This window comes from Babylonia areolata, chromosome 18, assembly GCF_041734735.1.
Source record: "Babylonia areolata isolate BAREFJ2019XMU chromosome 18, ASM4173473v1, whole genome shotgun sequence".
Lineage (NCBI taxonomy): Eukaryota > Metazoa > Mollusca > Gastropoda > Neogastropoda > Buccinidae > Babylonia > Babylonia areolata.
The window spans coordinates 37,582,583-37,600,082 of NC_134893.1; the positions used below are offsets into that span (position 1 = coordinate 37,582,583).

Below are 17,500 nucleotides of genomic sequence, written 5' to 3' on the forward strand. Positions count from 1 at the left end.
CTATATTTTGTCATCATCAAGTCTAAATAACAAAAACAAAAAAAACCCAAGAGACACAAACACACTGTCTGATCTGACCTAGAAAACTTCATTCCAGAGTTGTTGCACCCATTAACCAAGTTCATTGTTGTCACACTTTGTGTTATAATGATGCAACTCTGATTCAAGAAGTAATCTCCCTCTCTTTCCTCCTCCTTTTCTTCCGTTCCCCTCCTTTTCCTCCCTCTCTGTCCACTTCCCTTTAGTTCATTTTTTTCCCTGACCCTTTCAATCAATTCACTGATTCATGTTTTTCTACCCAAACACTCGCATCAGTTCCCACCTTTTTGCAGATCAACCTCAAAGACGTCCATCTTTTCCACGCGTTTTTCCAGTTCATATTCAGCGGAGGCAGAGACAGGGTCAACATCTTCGTTGCGTCGGTCATAGTCTATGGTACTGTAGGTGGGGAACACCTGTACACAAGGTGAGGGAAGAACGCCAATCAGTGGAGCAACACAGGTTTTTATTCTTTTTCCTTTGCCATGAATACAGGATACATCACAAAGACCTTTCTCAAAATATTTTCACACACATCGAATATGGCAATGTTCAAATTGGTAAGTACTACTAATGTTTTCAGGTATCAATGATACAAGATTTTTTGTTCTTGATGTTGCTGAATTGAATAATAAAAGAAATACAAAAAAGCAGGAGGGTGGGGTACAAAAAGCACAGATTGGTGGTCAGGTCACATAACACTTCTTAGACTTAAATCTATGGCTTTTTTTTTAATTATTTGTCTATTGTTTTACACTGCAGCTAATCGTGCCATAACAAAAGAAGGGACACATGTTGACAGGCGTTGTAAAGAATGAACACAATCAGTGATCACTGAATGAATGAATGAATGCAAGGTACATTCACATACAAGCACAGGAATCAATATCAAGACAATGACAATCACAGGCACACACGCACATGCATGCACTTACAGAAGAATATAAATATTTAGGAGTTATATTCCACAAAAGTGGAAGTAAAGAGCACAGGAACACCTAACTAAACAAGCAAACAAAGCATGGCATACTTTACGAAGAACATTCAAAAATATCAACATCAATCCAGGTATCATATCTAAGCTGTATGATACTTTGATAACGCCAATATCGATTTATGGGGCGGATGTATGGTTACCTTACCAAATCAAACTGGATGATTCTTTCGATTTAGCACATCTTTTTGACGACTGCTTATCGAATACATTTCCACATGAAAAATTACACATAAGTTCTGTAAGCAAATACTTGGAGTACACAAAAAAGCTACGGTGCTTCCTGTGTTAGGTGAATTGGGCAGATTCCCAAGTTTAAAGATAATATGCCAAATTATTACATATTGGATTCACATAATTCAGTTACCAGAAACTTCCCTCATCAACAAATTATATAAGTCCATGTACCAACAAGAAAATACAACTTCCCCATGGTTGATATTTGTTAGAAAGATACTCGAAATTATAGGCCTTGATCACATTTGGAAAAGCCAATTCACATTCAGTGTAGATCGACTGAAATATGTCTATAAAAAATTTGAAAATGAATATATCAAATACTGGAAAGATAAAAAGAGAAAAAACATTAATGCTAAAATATTACAATACGATTGTAGCAGAGTACAAAACTGAAACTTATCTTTTAAATATATCAGATACAAAACACAGACAAGCTTTAACGAAACTCAGAATAAGTGCGCATGACCTAAAGACTGAGAAAGGTAGATATTTAAATATTCCACAAGAAAACCAATTGTGCAACAAGTGTAACATACTGGAAGACAAAATCCATCTTCTTGATCATTGTATTAAATATAAAACCTTAAGGTAACAATTTTTAAAAGATATTCAAAATTCAAATAACACAGGAAATATTCCTAGTCAGGTGATGCTAACAGATGATGAATATAAACAAACAAGATTAGGAAAATTTGTTTATGAATTCTGCTGCAATTTATTGCATTAACTCACTGATTAATTGTGTGTTTTTCATTCATTCGTTCATTTACCACTGCACTTGTCTTATAAACCTTAAGGTTTCATGACAATAAAATCTATTCTATTCTATTCTATTCTACAGTTACAAGTAAATCATAATATCCCCCTCTGCTCTCACACCCAAATTCCTACCCACATAACCCCCATCTGATTTGTTTTCTTCATCTGATGATAGGTCTTTATGAAAAGATATAAATTTAATAAATAAAACACACACAAACATATGCGCACATGTGCAAGCACACACAATGTACACACACATACTCAAGCGCACACATGCTCTCTCTCTCTCTCTCTCTCTCTCTCTCTCTCTCTCTCTCTCTCTCTCAAACACACACACACACACACACACACACGCACACACACAGAGCAATGTTCAGATAACTAGTTCCATAAATACAAACTCCACACTCACACACACGCACATACACTTGCATACTCACTCTGATGGGCTTTCTGCTGAACCTGATACGACTAGCCTTTTTCACAGGGACGTCCTCATCGCTACTGTTGTCTTCGTCTGTACTGGACAGCGGCGGGATCTCAATGTAAGGAATGAATGCTTCTTCTTCCTGTTCCTCGGACTGTGGTTCTTCTGCAAAACAAAACATCCAGGTGCAAGACATTGATCTGAATTCTTCCAGAACTGAGTGATAAAGATCTTCGTTCTTGAATAGCTAGGTGCTGGATTTTAGAGAATCAGATATTGGAACAGGATCAAGTGCACACACCAAACGCACTTTTTTCAAAAGTCCATCATTACAAATGTATGAGTAAGGATATATACTATGTACATTAAATCATACTGAACCATGAGGCTCCTGAAATCTCACATGACATCAGAACAACAGTCACACCTAAATGTGTATGGAAATGACGTGTGTGTGCTGTCAGTTCAATTCAATGTAAATCAGCACAATTTTCTTTCAGGTTCTTCTGCTTCTGGAAGTCTGGCAGGTATTGCAGATCTGTCAGAGATCTTCTGTCACTTTGAGTCGGTTCTTTGGTCAGGTCAGTTCAATATTAATCTACATAATTTTCTTTCAGTTTCTTCTACTTCCTTCTGGTATCTAGTTTCACAGATCCTCAAAGGGTTCTTTCATTCTAACTCAGAAACAGACACACAATTCACTGTATTTCTGCTTCACGTATATCAAATACATTCTCTCTCTCTCTCTCTCTCTCTCTCTCTCTCACACACACACACACACACACACACACACACACACACCAGCCAATCTACCAAATACCAGGGTTATTACAGGCCAAACTCTTGTTTACTCACTTAAATGAACAAATAAGGAGCAAAACCCCACTTCCATTCATCGGCCCTCCAGGACAAAGACTATAATTCAGCACAAGGGAGGGGATACATAGCAGCATGGTAGTGTACAACAATCACAGGGGGAACAGCTGAGATAACAGACTTTACACAGCTTCAGATTGCACTTACACAACCTATCTTGTTTTGCAGCCCTGGGGTGGGTTACACGAGCAATCTTAGCAGCGCTAAGTTTTCCTAAGTGTAAAGAGCACTTTAAAGTGTCCATGGACTTGACAGGGTGTGGTGGCTGAATAGTTAGAGCGCTGGATTCTCACCTGAGTTTCCTGAGTTCAATCCCCGTCCCACCTGGTGGGTTAAGGGTGGACACTTTTCCAAACAACCAAGCCAACATAATAAGTGAAGACCTGACAGCACCTGAACCCCCTATGTTTGAATATGCATGTGGAAGATCAAACAAGCATGATAAAGATACCATAATCCATGTCAGGTCAGCGTTCAGTGGGTTATGGAAACATATTCGAATATACCTAGCATGCACAGCCCCGAAAATGGATTATGGCTGCCTACATGGTCGGGTAAATATACACATAAAATTCATGTAAAATGGTATACGTTTATGTGAGTGTGTGTGAGTGCATGACTGAAACCTGACTAAAAGACACAAGAAACGAATGATGAGCGCCCCAAGGCAGCTGTCAGGATGGCTCTACCCAAGTAGGCAGCCTGTTGTGTAAATGACTCTGTAAAGCACTTAGAGTTTGGTCTCTGACTGATGATAGGTGCTATGTAAGTGTCCATATCATCGATTAGCATAGGAAATTCTTAATGCTATGCAAACTTAGCACTGCTAAGCTCAATCATACAACTCAGCTCTGCTCCAAAACTCTTTCCCTGCTTTTTTCTCTCCATGTCTGTCTCTCCTCACGGTGAGAAAAAGCTATTAAAAAGCTACAGCTTGTAACAGAAAATGAGTATCCTTGTACATCTGCTCTTGAAATGTTGATTTCTGAGGACGACAGCCTGCGTGTGTGCACACAAGATGCACCAGCACATGAACCGGAATGCACATGTTGATATATATCCACACAGACAGGCATTTATTGCTGTCAGAATGTGCACACATACACATGCTCACTCAAGCATTTGCTTGCACAAATGCACAAGCAAGTGATGACACACACGCATGGATGCACACGATTTAACACACACATGCTCAATCTCACACACACACACACACACACACACACACATGTACAACCACACAGGCGCACACACACAGGCATACACACACACTCAGGCACACCACAAATACACTTGACAAACACATTCACCACAAACCACACACACACACACACACACACACACACACACACCATCAGACAGAAGTTCCTCTGAAGACCCTGGGGGCACCTGTCCCCTCCCCTCCTCTTCCTTCACAGTCTGTTGCTGCCAGGGAGTGGACTGCTCTTCTTGGAATCTGCCCACATGATACAACACACAACTCACTTTATAACACACTGTCATCATCACTGGTATCTGCCACATGACACACAACACACTTTATAACACTGTAACTGGGATCTGCCCCCATCACATGAATACAACACACTTTATAACACACTGTCACCATCACTGGGAATCTGCCCCCATATCACACACACACACACACACACACACACACACACACACACACACAACACTCAGACTATTATCAAATTCATTACGGACCAAGTATTGTTCTAATGTCAAGTGCATATGCTTTAGTAACCTGACAATTGAGCATATAATTTTTCACTGTAGTTTGATGAAGCCTTTTGTACACGAAAGTGTGTGTTCACAAGTGACTGAGAACATTGATGTTTTTGACCTTTTGCATTCATTATCAGTTGTTTCGCTTGTCAGTTTAACGACTTCTCTTTTACGAAGTCCTTTAAGTAATTTCCTGTAACTGTATTTAGAGTTGTTTTGTTGTTATTGGGTTTTTTTCTTCCAAATTTCACCCACATTTTTACCCTAATTTGCCCAGTTTCTCCCAACCCTCTATTCATCCACATCTCCCACCCCTTCTAACCGATAATACTCAGATGTATTCATAAATACTTTAACAAAATGTCTTCAATCACCGATATGTGTGACGGGACATTAAACAAAATTCATCCACACACAGCACTTTTTAACACACTGTCACTATCACAGAGATCTGCCCACATGACACACACACACAACACTTTTTAACACACTGTCACCATCACAGGGATCTGCCCACATGACACACACAATGTATTTTATAACACTGTCAGCATCACTGCAGTTTCAGTTCTTCAAAAATTCATGCACAAGTCACCGGGGCCCATCTCTATGAGCTCACCCATGGCTCTAATGTCTGATCATTATTAAGCACTGTGATGGAATTCAATGAATGGTCATGTTCTAAAAGCATTTGTACTTTCTATTTTAGATTTTTTTTTTTTTTCTCAAGGCCTGACTAAGCTCGTTGGGTTATGCTGCTGGTCAGGCATCTGCTTGGCAGATGAGGTGTAGCATATATGGATTTGACCTCCTTGAACTACTGATACTGATACTGATATGTTTGATGTTATGTGTTCTCAAGCCGGAATACAATAAAGTTGTACCTTATCTGTATTTAATCTTATTCTATCTGGCCTCTGGGAGTCTGCGATGGACCATGAGAACATGTATTATCAAATAAGACAGCGTACTATACTGCCACACCCTGATCATTACTGCAACACCCCTGCTGCAAATTTGTAATAATTACTGTTATCAGAGTCCAACTTATGTGTGTCTGAACAAGGCTGAAAAGTTCATTTGTGTGAATGTGCTCACACTGTATGTGTGTGTGCACATATGTACATGTGTGTATCTGTGTATGTGGGGCTGCATGTATCTCAGTGTGCGCACAAGCGTGTGTGCACATGCATGCATGTGTATGCACATTTTCATGCATGTGAATGTGAATGTTTGTGCATGGCTGAGCGTGTGGGAGTGTGCATGGATGTGCAGTTGCACATGCGTGTTTGTGCCACTGTGTGTCCATATATGGTTCTGTGTGCATGTATGCATGCATACATGTGCTTGTGTGTGTATGAGCATGTCTGTGACTGACTGAGTGAGCATGTCCACAGACTACAAAGAACAGATAACAACACCCTTTTCAGACATCCAGCTCAATATCGGGTGACATGAAATCAATCATTGGTTACTGAAGAGTGTGGTTCTAATGTAGACTACAGCAGTTCACTGGGGACTGCTTGTTGAGGTGGGTGTCACTGACCCACTGAACTTTTTAGAACTCCAGTCCCTTTTCTTTTTCTTCTTTTGATAATAAGTTTTTCAAGAGAGTATTCATCAGTCATAAGAAGTCAGTGAAAGCTGCGATCAAGCACATCACACAAGATGTGTGTGCATGTGTGTGTGTGTGTGTGTGTGTGTGTGTGTGTGTGTGTGTGTGTGTGTGTGTCCACTGTTCAGTTCAACATACACTCAATTAAAGTGATAACAAAAGGAGAGCGAGAAAAGTGTGTGAGTATGTTTGTGTGTGTGTGCATGTGAGTGCATGTGTATGTGTGTGTGTTAGCGCATGAGTGCTTATGTGTGTGTGTGTGTGTGTGTGTGTGTGTGTGTGTGTGTGTGTGTGTGTGTGTGTGTGTGTGTCCAAACCCTAATTTGTTCCAATGATCCATGGCCTATTGTTTCTCTGCAGGGCCTAGCAGGCCCCCACAGTTTTCTTGTCACTCAGTGTTCCTAGTTACACTGGCCCCTGACCTTGGCTTTTTGGCCCTGTCCAAATGTCAGGGCTCATATGGCCCCTGGTTTTCCCCTGCCAATCTGAAGCTCTGGTGTGTGTGTGTATGTGTGAGTGTATGTGTGTCTGTGAGTGTGTGTGTCTGTGAGTGTGTGAGTATGTGTGGGGGGAGTGGGGGGTGGAAAGGGTCAGTGAGGAGTGTGTGGGTGTGTGTGTGTGTGCACATGCGAAAGTGTGGTGGATGTGTATTTGTGTGTGTGTGTGTGTGTGCGCGCGCGTTTGTGTGTGTGTGTGTGTGTGTGTGTGTGCGCGTTTGTGTGTGTGTGTGTGTGTGTGTGTGCGTGTGTGCGCACGCGTGCGTGCACGGGCACGCAGAGACGTGCACACTGTGTGTGTGTGTGTGTGTGTGTGTGTGCGCGCAGGTGCATGTGTGTGTGTGTGTGCTTGTGCTTGCGTATGTAGGTGCGTGCATGTGTGTGTGTGTGTCAGGAGGGGTCAGGAGCAAGAGATGGAAGAAAGAATGGAAGGGCAGTGACAGAAAAAGGCATATATATATATATATACACACACACACACACATTTTCTGTTTCCTTCTCTCTTTTCTTTCACCCTTTCTTTCAGGGCAGGGAAAGGAGGAGGATAAGAACTCAAGCCCCCTTCTCCCATAACACCTCATGGACATCAACCTACCCTCATAAGTGTAGACCACCGCAATGCATCAACAATGTCAATCCCACAAGAGATCTACTGGCAAATGTGTAGCTTGTAGAAATGTGCGAAGGCAAGTAAAGGTAAGACCACACACGAGGGCAGATTTTTTTTTTCCTTCTTTTTTTAAGAAAGAAGTTTAGGACTATTAGGGGGATGGGAATGTTTAATGTGATATCCTTTGTGTGTGTGTGTGTGTGTTCACTAACGTGGTATGTCTGCACCAGTGGGTTTTGAATGCAAGGGTACTCAGCAGAACTGTTCTTCAGCTATCACTGCTGTTCTTTATTTCATTTTCATTCCTTTTCTTTCTTCCTGCCAGGTATAAAAGTTCAGTGAACCTTTTCACCTCACTTGCTATAAACAGCTCTAGCTTCTCTCTCTCTCTCTCTCTCTCTCTCTCTCTCTCTCTCTGTGTGTGTGTGTGTGTGTGTGTGTGTGTGTGTGTGTGTGTGTGTGTGTGTGTGTGTGTGTGTGTGTCTCTCTCTCTCTCTCTCTCTCTCTCTCTCTCTCTCTCACCCACCTCCTCCTCTACTTCTTTCTCTTTCTCCCTCCTCCATTCACCCCTTATTTTTCACTCACTCTCCCATCCTAATCTTCTCAATTACACACACACACACGCGCGCGCACGCGCAAACCACTCAATATGCAAGCGCCGTCTTAAGACTAAACATATGAAATCTTTTGTCTAGCACTCACAAACAGCACAACAAACAGAAGGAAGAAAACATCAACTAAACTAGAGAGAAAAGGAGAGAGACAGAGATAGAAAGAGAAACAGAGAAACAGACAGACAGACAGACAGGGAGGCACAGACAGAGAGGCAGACAGACATAGAGAATCTATAGATTTACAGCTACCAGAGAGCAAAAGAGGGCAAACAGAAGAAAAATAATTTCTTTTCCTGGCAACAGAGTCTGCTACACCATTTCTCACCAGTCATCTCGATCAACCCTCTATCTCAGTCTGTTCAACCAGCAGAAAAAAGAAAGAGATTGTGACAGACAGACAGAGACAGAGACTGAAAGAGATACAGACAGTAGAGACAGACAGACAGACAGTAGAGACAGACAGACAGAGACAGAGACTGAAAGACAGACAGTAGAGACAGACAGACAGACAGTGACAGAGACTGGAAGAGAGACAGACAGGCAGTAGAGACAGACAGTAGAGACAGACAGACAGACAGAGACAGAGACTGAAAGACAGACAGACAGACAGTAGAGACAGACAGACAGACAGTGACAGAGACTGAAAGAGAGACAGACAGACAGTAGAGACAGACAGACAGTGGGGGAGAGAGAGCATCAATCAAGGCAGTATGGATGTAAAAACCAAAACAGTTTATTTCAAAGGCAAGATATCCAGAACAGGAAAAACAGCTTGAACCTTACGCACGGGAAAAGGAACAAAAAAGAAATCAACAAATGTATAAACCTAACCAAAACCTCTGTCAATCAACTACTAGATATCACACACACACACACACACACACATGTACACACGCACGCACGCACACACACAATGGAACAAAAATAGAAAACAATCAAGGTATTTAGCTTCAACAAAACCTCTGCCAAACAAAAACTAAATCACACACACACACACACACACACACACATACTCAGAAGTCTAACCTTCACCTAATCCTCCACCCCTTCAATGCCTTAGCCCCCACTAAGGGTGAGTTATTGCTCAGATTCCACCTCTGCCAGGCTACTTGAGATGCACCTGCAGTTTCCCTCACGGCCTGCCACACAGGGATGGAGGGGGAGGGTGCCACACGCACACCTGTCCCACCCCATCACCATCAGACACGCATGGAATATCACCAAGACAGTGTGGAAAACCAGGGAGAGCAGGCCTGGCAAAGGGAGGATCAGTATTAACTGGGTAACAAGAGGCACAAGGTTGGAGGGGTAAGAGTAGAAATGTCAAGCAGTGATTGAGTGAATAGGCAATAGCACTACAAAACTGATCACATGGAATATTGCCACAAACACTGTATGGAAAATCAGGAAGAACATGCACAACAGTGGGACCAGGACGAGGGAGGCATCATTCACTAGGAAGGACTGCGATTGGAATGAACTTCCTCTTTCGCTTCGCCAAGTCTCCACACTCAGCTCTTTCAAGTCTGGCCTTAAAACCCACCTCTTCCCAAAATAGCCTCCCTTGCCTGCCCTTCCTTGTCTTTAGTTTCTACAGTTTTTGAGTTATGCATGCGTGTGGATGACTGGTGCAAAAGCGCTTTGATTTGTCTTTGCAAAAGATTCAGCGCTATATAAATACCATTATTATTATTATTATTAAGGAAGCAGTGGGTGGAGCTCGGAGGGGTTGGAAAGGAAATCTGGTGGAGTCAATATGGCAATACCAGTATTATACTAAACACTTGTTCCCAAGTTTCACTCCTCCCCTCCTTATCCTCTTCATCACCCCCCCCCTCCCAGCCCCCCCACCCCCACCCCCCACTCCCGTAATCCCTCAAAGATTTTTTTTCCCTTTTTTGCCACACAAACTGCCTCCAATGATGCAGGACTGGAGCTTACCTCTGCTCATCTGAACCTTCCTGTTGGCCTCCTTGTCTCACTCCAAGCCCTTCCCTCCTCTGCCCAGGGGCCTTACCTTCCTACTGTTGCTTTCCCATTTCTCTAGCATGAAAGTAAAATCTTAATGTTACACTACTCACAGCAGACTAAAACATGAGCTGCCTGTACATTTTTTTTAAGCTGTTTATTTTATGCTACTTCTTATGACAGATGTGTTTTCTTGTTGTTTTTCTTTGTCTGTTGTCTAAGCCAGTCATATTCTAGGTATAATTTTAAATGTAATGGAATTCTTAGGTACGCAGTTGTGCCCAACTTTTTTTTTTCTTTTTTTTCATGTTCTTCTTTTTTCTTCATTTTTCTTCTTGCATTTATTATATCTCTAATTGCAACATGGCAACCACCGAAACCAAATGTTTTCCCTGACAGTGTAACAGTTTCAGTTTCAGTTACTCAAGAAGGTCTAACTGCGCTTGGAAAAATATGCTACACCACATCCCACAGATGCCTGACAGGAGCATAACCCCATGCCCTTGTCAGGCCTTGAGTGCATGCATATATATATATATATATATGTGTGTGTGTGTGTGTGTGTGTGTGTGTGTATGTATGTATGTGTGTATATGTATGTATTTGTGTACATATCAGAGTGGATTTTTTTTTTTACAGAATTTTGCCAGAGGACAACACTTTTTGTTGCCATGGTTTCTTTCTCAGTGACTCAAGTGTGTGCTGCACATGGGACCTCAGTTTATCATCTCATCTGAACGACCAGATGCTCAGATTGATTTTCCAGTCAAACTTGGGCGAGAGCAGGATTCGAGCCCACACACACCCATGGACACTGTACTGGCAGATAAGCGTCTCAACCAACCTACCACTTTGCTCCTTACTGAAAGTAAAACCCTGTCACTGCAAAGTTCAACTGATGAACCAGAGGATTTCTTTCTCCCACTTCCCTCCAACCCCCCCCCCCCCCCCCCCCCCCCCCCCATCCCCTCCCTTCCCTGTCCCCCCCTCTCTCCCATCCCCATTTCTCCATGCTTTTTCTTTTCTTTCCTTTTTTTTTTTTTTTTTTTTTTCAAACTTCACAGGCCAAGCACTGAATCAATACACGATTGAGTAGCTCCAACCCAGCTCTTCCCCCACTCTCTTCTTCATTTTCTTTCGGATTTTTTTTCTCTACTTTCTCTTCTCCAATTTTTTTTCCACTTCTTCTCCTTTTCCTTTTTGGCTTCCTTCTCTGTTGAAATCCTCTTCCTGCTCAGTGTCCTTCCCTCTCCTCCTCCTGCTGCTGCCTCTTCTTCCCCCTGTCCTGTTTCACAGCTTGACACTGAGTCAACAGGGCACCCCCCCTAGGATCCTCTCTTCTCCCCCCCTAACTCAAGTCTTCTTATCTGCAGCAGCCTGCACACACTGATTTAACACTCTCCTTCTCTCGTTCTTTGGTTTGTTTGCTCTCTCTCTCTCTCTCTCTCTCTCTTTATCCCCCCCCCCCTCTCTCTCTCTCCCCCTGCTCCCTCCCACCCTCTCTGATTAAAATTTTCTCTCTCTCTCTCTCTCTCTCTCTCTCTCTCTCTCTCTCTCTCTCTCACACACACACACACACACACACACACACACACCCCTCCCACTCCCCCTCCCTTCTTGCACCCCATCCACTTCAGTCAACCAGGAAGAAGCTCCCTCTGTTATTCTTTCTGCCTCGTCAGACAACAGTGTTTGAAACACCCCCAGTGGACAAACTCACCACCACACAGTAAGTACAACTTCACAAAACAATGGATCCTGCAAAAGCAGTTTGTGAAAGCACCACCAGCTAGCTGCTACTCCACCCAATCAACCCCCCTCTCCCACACACACCCCCCGCACACACGCACACACACACACACACACCCAAACAAACAGCACCTGCTGCCAGCCTCCTGTGTGGCAGAAGGCCCACAGAAACAACTCCACCCATGTGTGTGCAATGATGCGTGAAGCGGCTCTGAAAGTGCCAGAAGAAAGATAAACCCGTCTTCTCTCCAATGACGAACGAGGCGTGCAATTCCTTTCTCTGATGATGTGGGGTGAAAAGGATCTATGTATCTATTGGTGTTTTCTGTTGGAATTGACTGAAGAAGAAGACATTGCCAGACACAAAATTCAGGATTTTTTATCGACCTGACTGAAAATGTACCTGACCCCACCATATTTCCCTGAACATGTCTCGCCAAATCAGCTTATATACTTTATGGTTTGTTTGGGGGTTTTCATTGTTTTTTCAGTTATATGATATAAATTCAGTTAAAAGATCATATTCCTATTCATTATCATCATGATTTTTTAAATCAGAATACTAAAAAAAATTACACCTATACCCTCGTTCGCATCACATTCTCCACACCTCTGCAATCTGTTGCGTCTGCAAAGCACAAGGCTTCACTTTCAAAATTAAAGAAACTGAAATTCATCTTTCCAACAGGTTGGTCAGAAGAAAATATCCCACCAGTCACAGAGCTCTTTCAGCCAAACTTCCCAACTCATCAGTTTTTATAGTTTCAGGATTTGTTGGTGGTGTTTTTGATTGTGTACTATGACTTGTGTGTGTGTGCGCGTGTGCTTGTGTGTATTGTGTGGGTGGTGGGTGTTGGGGGGATGGGGGGGGGGTTGGATAAATAGTTTTCAATGATGTTTGGTATCTTGTGTTCAATTTTTCCTTTTTGATATCTACATGTATGTGTTCTATTTGTAAACGTCTAGGGCTTATTTTCAAGATAAGGCGTAAATGCTCATAATAATAATGATAATAATAACAACAACAACAACACAGGTCATCAACAGCAAGCAACATTAATCAGTCAGAAAACTGCACAAGCCAGAGAACTGTGGAAAGGAGGGCAGTGGAGGAGGGGAGAAGAAAGTGCATCGAACAATTCTGTCACTGAGTGTCACGCTGTAACAATGCTTCACAATTCATTCCACAAGCTGTGGACTACTTGTACCATTAACTGTGCCAGTTGAACTGTATGTTGTCAACCAAAACATAATCCTCTTCCTCCACTGAGTAAACGCAGAGTCCTCTGTGTAATATGGGAACAGAAACTAAAGACATACTAAAACCTTCCCCAACACACATGTTTAAACCCACAATATCCACAATTCTTCCCATCCACTCATCTGTGTGTCTGATGAAGTGAACGACCACGCCTTGTTATGAACACTACTCATTCCATATTGGGAGGGGGAGGGGGGTGGGGGGGGATTGTGAATATTAATTGCCTTTAATTAGTTTAAACCTTTCTCTCCACAAATCTTTCTGTAATATCAGTGGCAGAAATTAACAGACAAGAAAACATCTCCCTGACACGAAATGAACCTGACATCATTCCAGAAAAATTCAGAACAGCGGATGCCAGACTGGTGACAAAAACAGCACAGAGTTCCTCTGGCACATGCTGCCCACCCTGCCTGTGGCATCCCAAATGACTGTGCACACCATGAGTCAAGCAGCCTCTGAAGGGCTTTGATCCTGCCAGCCAAATGATAAACATCCTTCTTTCCCTGGCTAATGAGACACACAAATTGTATCTCTCCATCATGTTCATGAGGAGAAAATAAAAGGGATGTCACTGCTTGTTGTGGTGGTGGTGGTTTTTTTTCAAGACTAAGCCACAAGAGTCAAACGAAATAAAAGACTTACACAAAAACATGCACGTGACACACAACAATCTCTCCATCATAGTCATGAGCAGAAAAGAAAGGGATGTTAATGTTTGTTTTTTCTAATACTCAGCCACAAGAGTCTATAAAATAAAAGACACAGAAACATGCTTCACACACACACACACACACACACACACACACACACACACACACACACACACACACACACACTTTATTTTTAAGACTACCCAAGAATGTCTTTAAAAGTGATAAACTGTGTCATTCATGTTATATTGTTTTATCTTCCTTCAGTGATTCAGATCTGATATTTCTGTTTTCCTCTCCTTAACTATCTCTTTTTCTGTTCTGGTTTTAAACCACTGGCACTGTTGTTGTTTTTATGTTGTTGCTGTTGCTGCTGGTGGTGATGGTGGTGGTGATGGTGAGAGAGAGAGAGAGAATGTGTGTGTGTGTGTGTGTGTGTGTGTGTGTGTGTGTGTGTGTGTGTGTGTGTGTGTGTGTGTGTGTGTGTGCGCGCGCGCATAGGTCGGTCTGTGTCACGGAGTTTCCGTTTATGCTCCTCCCCACATCTCTCTCTCTCTCTCTCTCTCTCTCTCTCTCTCTCTCTCTCTCTCTCTCTCACACACACACACACACACACACACACACGCGCGCGCGCGCGCACACACACACACACACTTACCTCAATGGAGTCTCGTTCTAAACCAAAACAACTTCTGCGAACTGTGGAGTTACATCAAGTTGTTCATCGGACCAACGACACTGGAATTCTTCTGTATGATTTCTGATTGACTCTCGCTTGCAAAGCAACGGCCAAACTCAAAACAAACGTTCCGCATGAACCACAGTTTGAATTAATTCTGCACAAATAAATAACCCAGTGTCTAAATTCTAACACACACACACATCTACCTAGGCCGAGCTCACTCAAAAGCAGACGAACTCCAGTTGATGCAGGCGACAACAGTTCGTGCGGACGACGACAACAAAAATGAACATGAGATGAGTACCTACCTATATCTTTTCCACGTCCTCTGATATTCATTTACTATGAACACGCACGTACATCGTACTCCAGAGCCGAGAATCAAGCACAAAGAACAGGCGGTGAGCCTGCAAGTCTCACAGACAATCACACCCTTGTGAAGACGGGCCCACGGCTGAGTTCACTCCGGGATGGGAGCTTCCACACAAAAGAAGACACAACACACGCGCGCGTGCACCCGCTTTCAAAACGAACAAGACAACAACTCTATGATCGGCACTCGCCACGACCAGCGGAACAAGACTTGTCTTTGTCCAAGGAGCGGGAACAAAGCCTTTTCGGGGTCGGCGGCCGCGTCGGTAAAGGTAATAATGACACCACTGTCAATGCGGCATCAAATGTACGGCCGAGTCAACCTCCGGGAACCACAGTAGTAGTAGTAGTTTCCACAACACCAGGTTAGTTCCAACAATCACAACCGCGCGGTACCACTACTAAAGTTGCCATTCAATGACGCTAGCTGGAGTAGTCTTCCCGGGTTTTTATATTCACCGCTCCCAACCAATATACCATGTCATTCAAAGCTGAGCATCTGTCACTTTCACAGGAGTCTCCCTAACAAGATCCATGATCCGAACATCTGCTACTCCTTTACAAGGAGGGAAGATCGACGACGCTCGGTTCGCTGTTCCAGACGAACAAACTCAGTGAGTAGGGTGGGGGTGGGGGAAAACGGAGTAATCATCGGCACTGCTGGCTCTCTGGCACTCTTCTTCTGCGACCATGCTGGCTGCTGCGTTTACACACACGCCACACTAGTAACACCCTTTGACACGGGCAGCCAGAAAGAAGAGGCACGCACGCACGCGCGCGCGTGCACGGTGCCGCGAGTTCATCCTTCTATTTTCTCCCTTCTATCTCCTCCCTCGCTTCCTATCATGCTATCCGAGTCCAGCTGCTGTGCCGTAGGTTTATTAATCAGTCTGCCCCCTCTGTCTCTGAGTCAGTTAGTCTGTCTGTCTGCCTGCCTGCCCCAGCCCCCACCCCACCCCCCTCTCTCCCTGTGCTGCCGAGAAAGGGTATCGAAGGGAAATCTTCAATTGGGATCTGGGAGTATTCCAGCTCTCTCTCTCTCACACACACACACACACTCTCTCTCTCTCTCTCTCTCTCACTCTCTCTCTCTCGTCAATAAAGAATTTTCATTTCATTACATTTCTCCCGCCCCTAACCCTCTCCCCGTCCTCACTCACTCCCTCCGCGGCTTTCCGCGATCCAATCTGTCTCAGTGGAACAATTAGGCAACCGACTACGAAGTCGCGTCATCACTCGCTCGAACTTTGGTTGTGCCAATAATGGGAAAAGATATTTCCCTCATTTTCCAAACTGAAAACAGCTCACTCACACACACACACACATACACCGGCACTCCCTCCCCCGCCTCTCTCCGCTTCGCGCTGACAATCCACGCGATGCGCGAATTATGAGCAGAGATATTCCCCAAATTTTCTTAACTGTAAACACTTCTCACTCACTCACACACACTGACACACTGCCACACACATGCGCGCGCGCGCGCGCCTTACTGCGTGTCACACACTCTTGGCTTATCAGTTATCTCTGCAGTCGAGGTGCAAACTGTTCATGCATGCATGTTCACGGCCAATGCTTCTGCACGATAGAAACCAGTGACATGTATTCGCTTTCCCCACGTACACGTGGTCGCCTTTCTCAATCAACCCACAGCTTTAGTAGGGGGGCAGTGCGGGTCCGGCGTGGGAAGGGAGGTGGGGAAATGAAAGGTGTGAAGGGGTGTGTGCATGTGAATGTGTGCAAGTATGTGTGTTGTTTATCGCTCCTTCTTTTTTTTTTCTTTTTTTTTTTAAACAACGTGCGTATGTGGCACAATGCGTTAGTGTGCTCTTATGTGTGTATGCTGCAGAACATAACACATGTATGCTTGAGGGCATATCGTGGCGACGTGGTTTGGCTGTCCGTATCACACATGTAGATGTGCATGTGTGCATTATATATGTAGGCGCTTATCTCGATACATGTGCGTTACACTCCAGGCCTAACATGTGATGGTTACGCCATGCACTGATGCCCAACCTGAAGGGCAGTGATAAACCAGACTCTCATCCTTGGCTCACTATCATCGCTCTCTCTCTCCCTCACACACACACACACACACACACACACACCAAAAAACAAACGCACACACACACACCAAAACACACACACACACACACATACACACAAGTGCGCATTCACACAAAAACATAAATGCGAACACACACACGCACACATACCATGGCTACACCCAGAACCCTCCCCCCCTCCCGTCCCCCGATCCCCATCATACACCCCCAACCCCCACACACATATTTTTTCTATATCCCTGTCAAAGATCGGGGGAGGAAGTGGGGGGGGGGGAGCGAAACAAAAAAAAAAAACAAGGTCACTTCGTGGAAATCACGACAACACAAATGCACCACTGACTGAT

The 17,500-nt window shown here is 43.7% G+C and overlaps 1 protein-coding gene across 1 annotated transcript in view; it reads right to left on the reverse strand.

Annotated features, from left to right (window-relative positions):
* LOC143292231 (uncharacterized) overlaps positions 1–17,500 on the reverse strand; it is an 86,883-nt gene that overhangs the window by 35,339 nt on the left and 34,044 nt on the right. Inside the window, 3 exon segments of the mRNA XM_076602419.1 lie at positions 323–455; positions 2,476–2,627; positions 4,691–4,794. Of these exon segments, the coding sequence (XP_076458534.1) occupies positions 323–455; positions 2,476–2,627; positions 4,691–4,794 (389 nt within the window).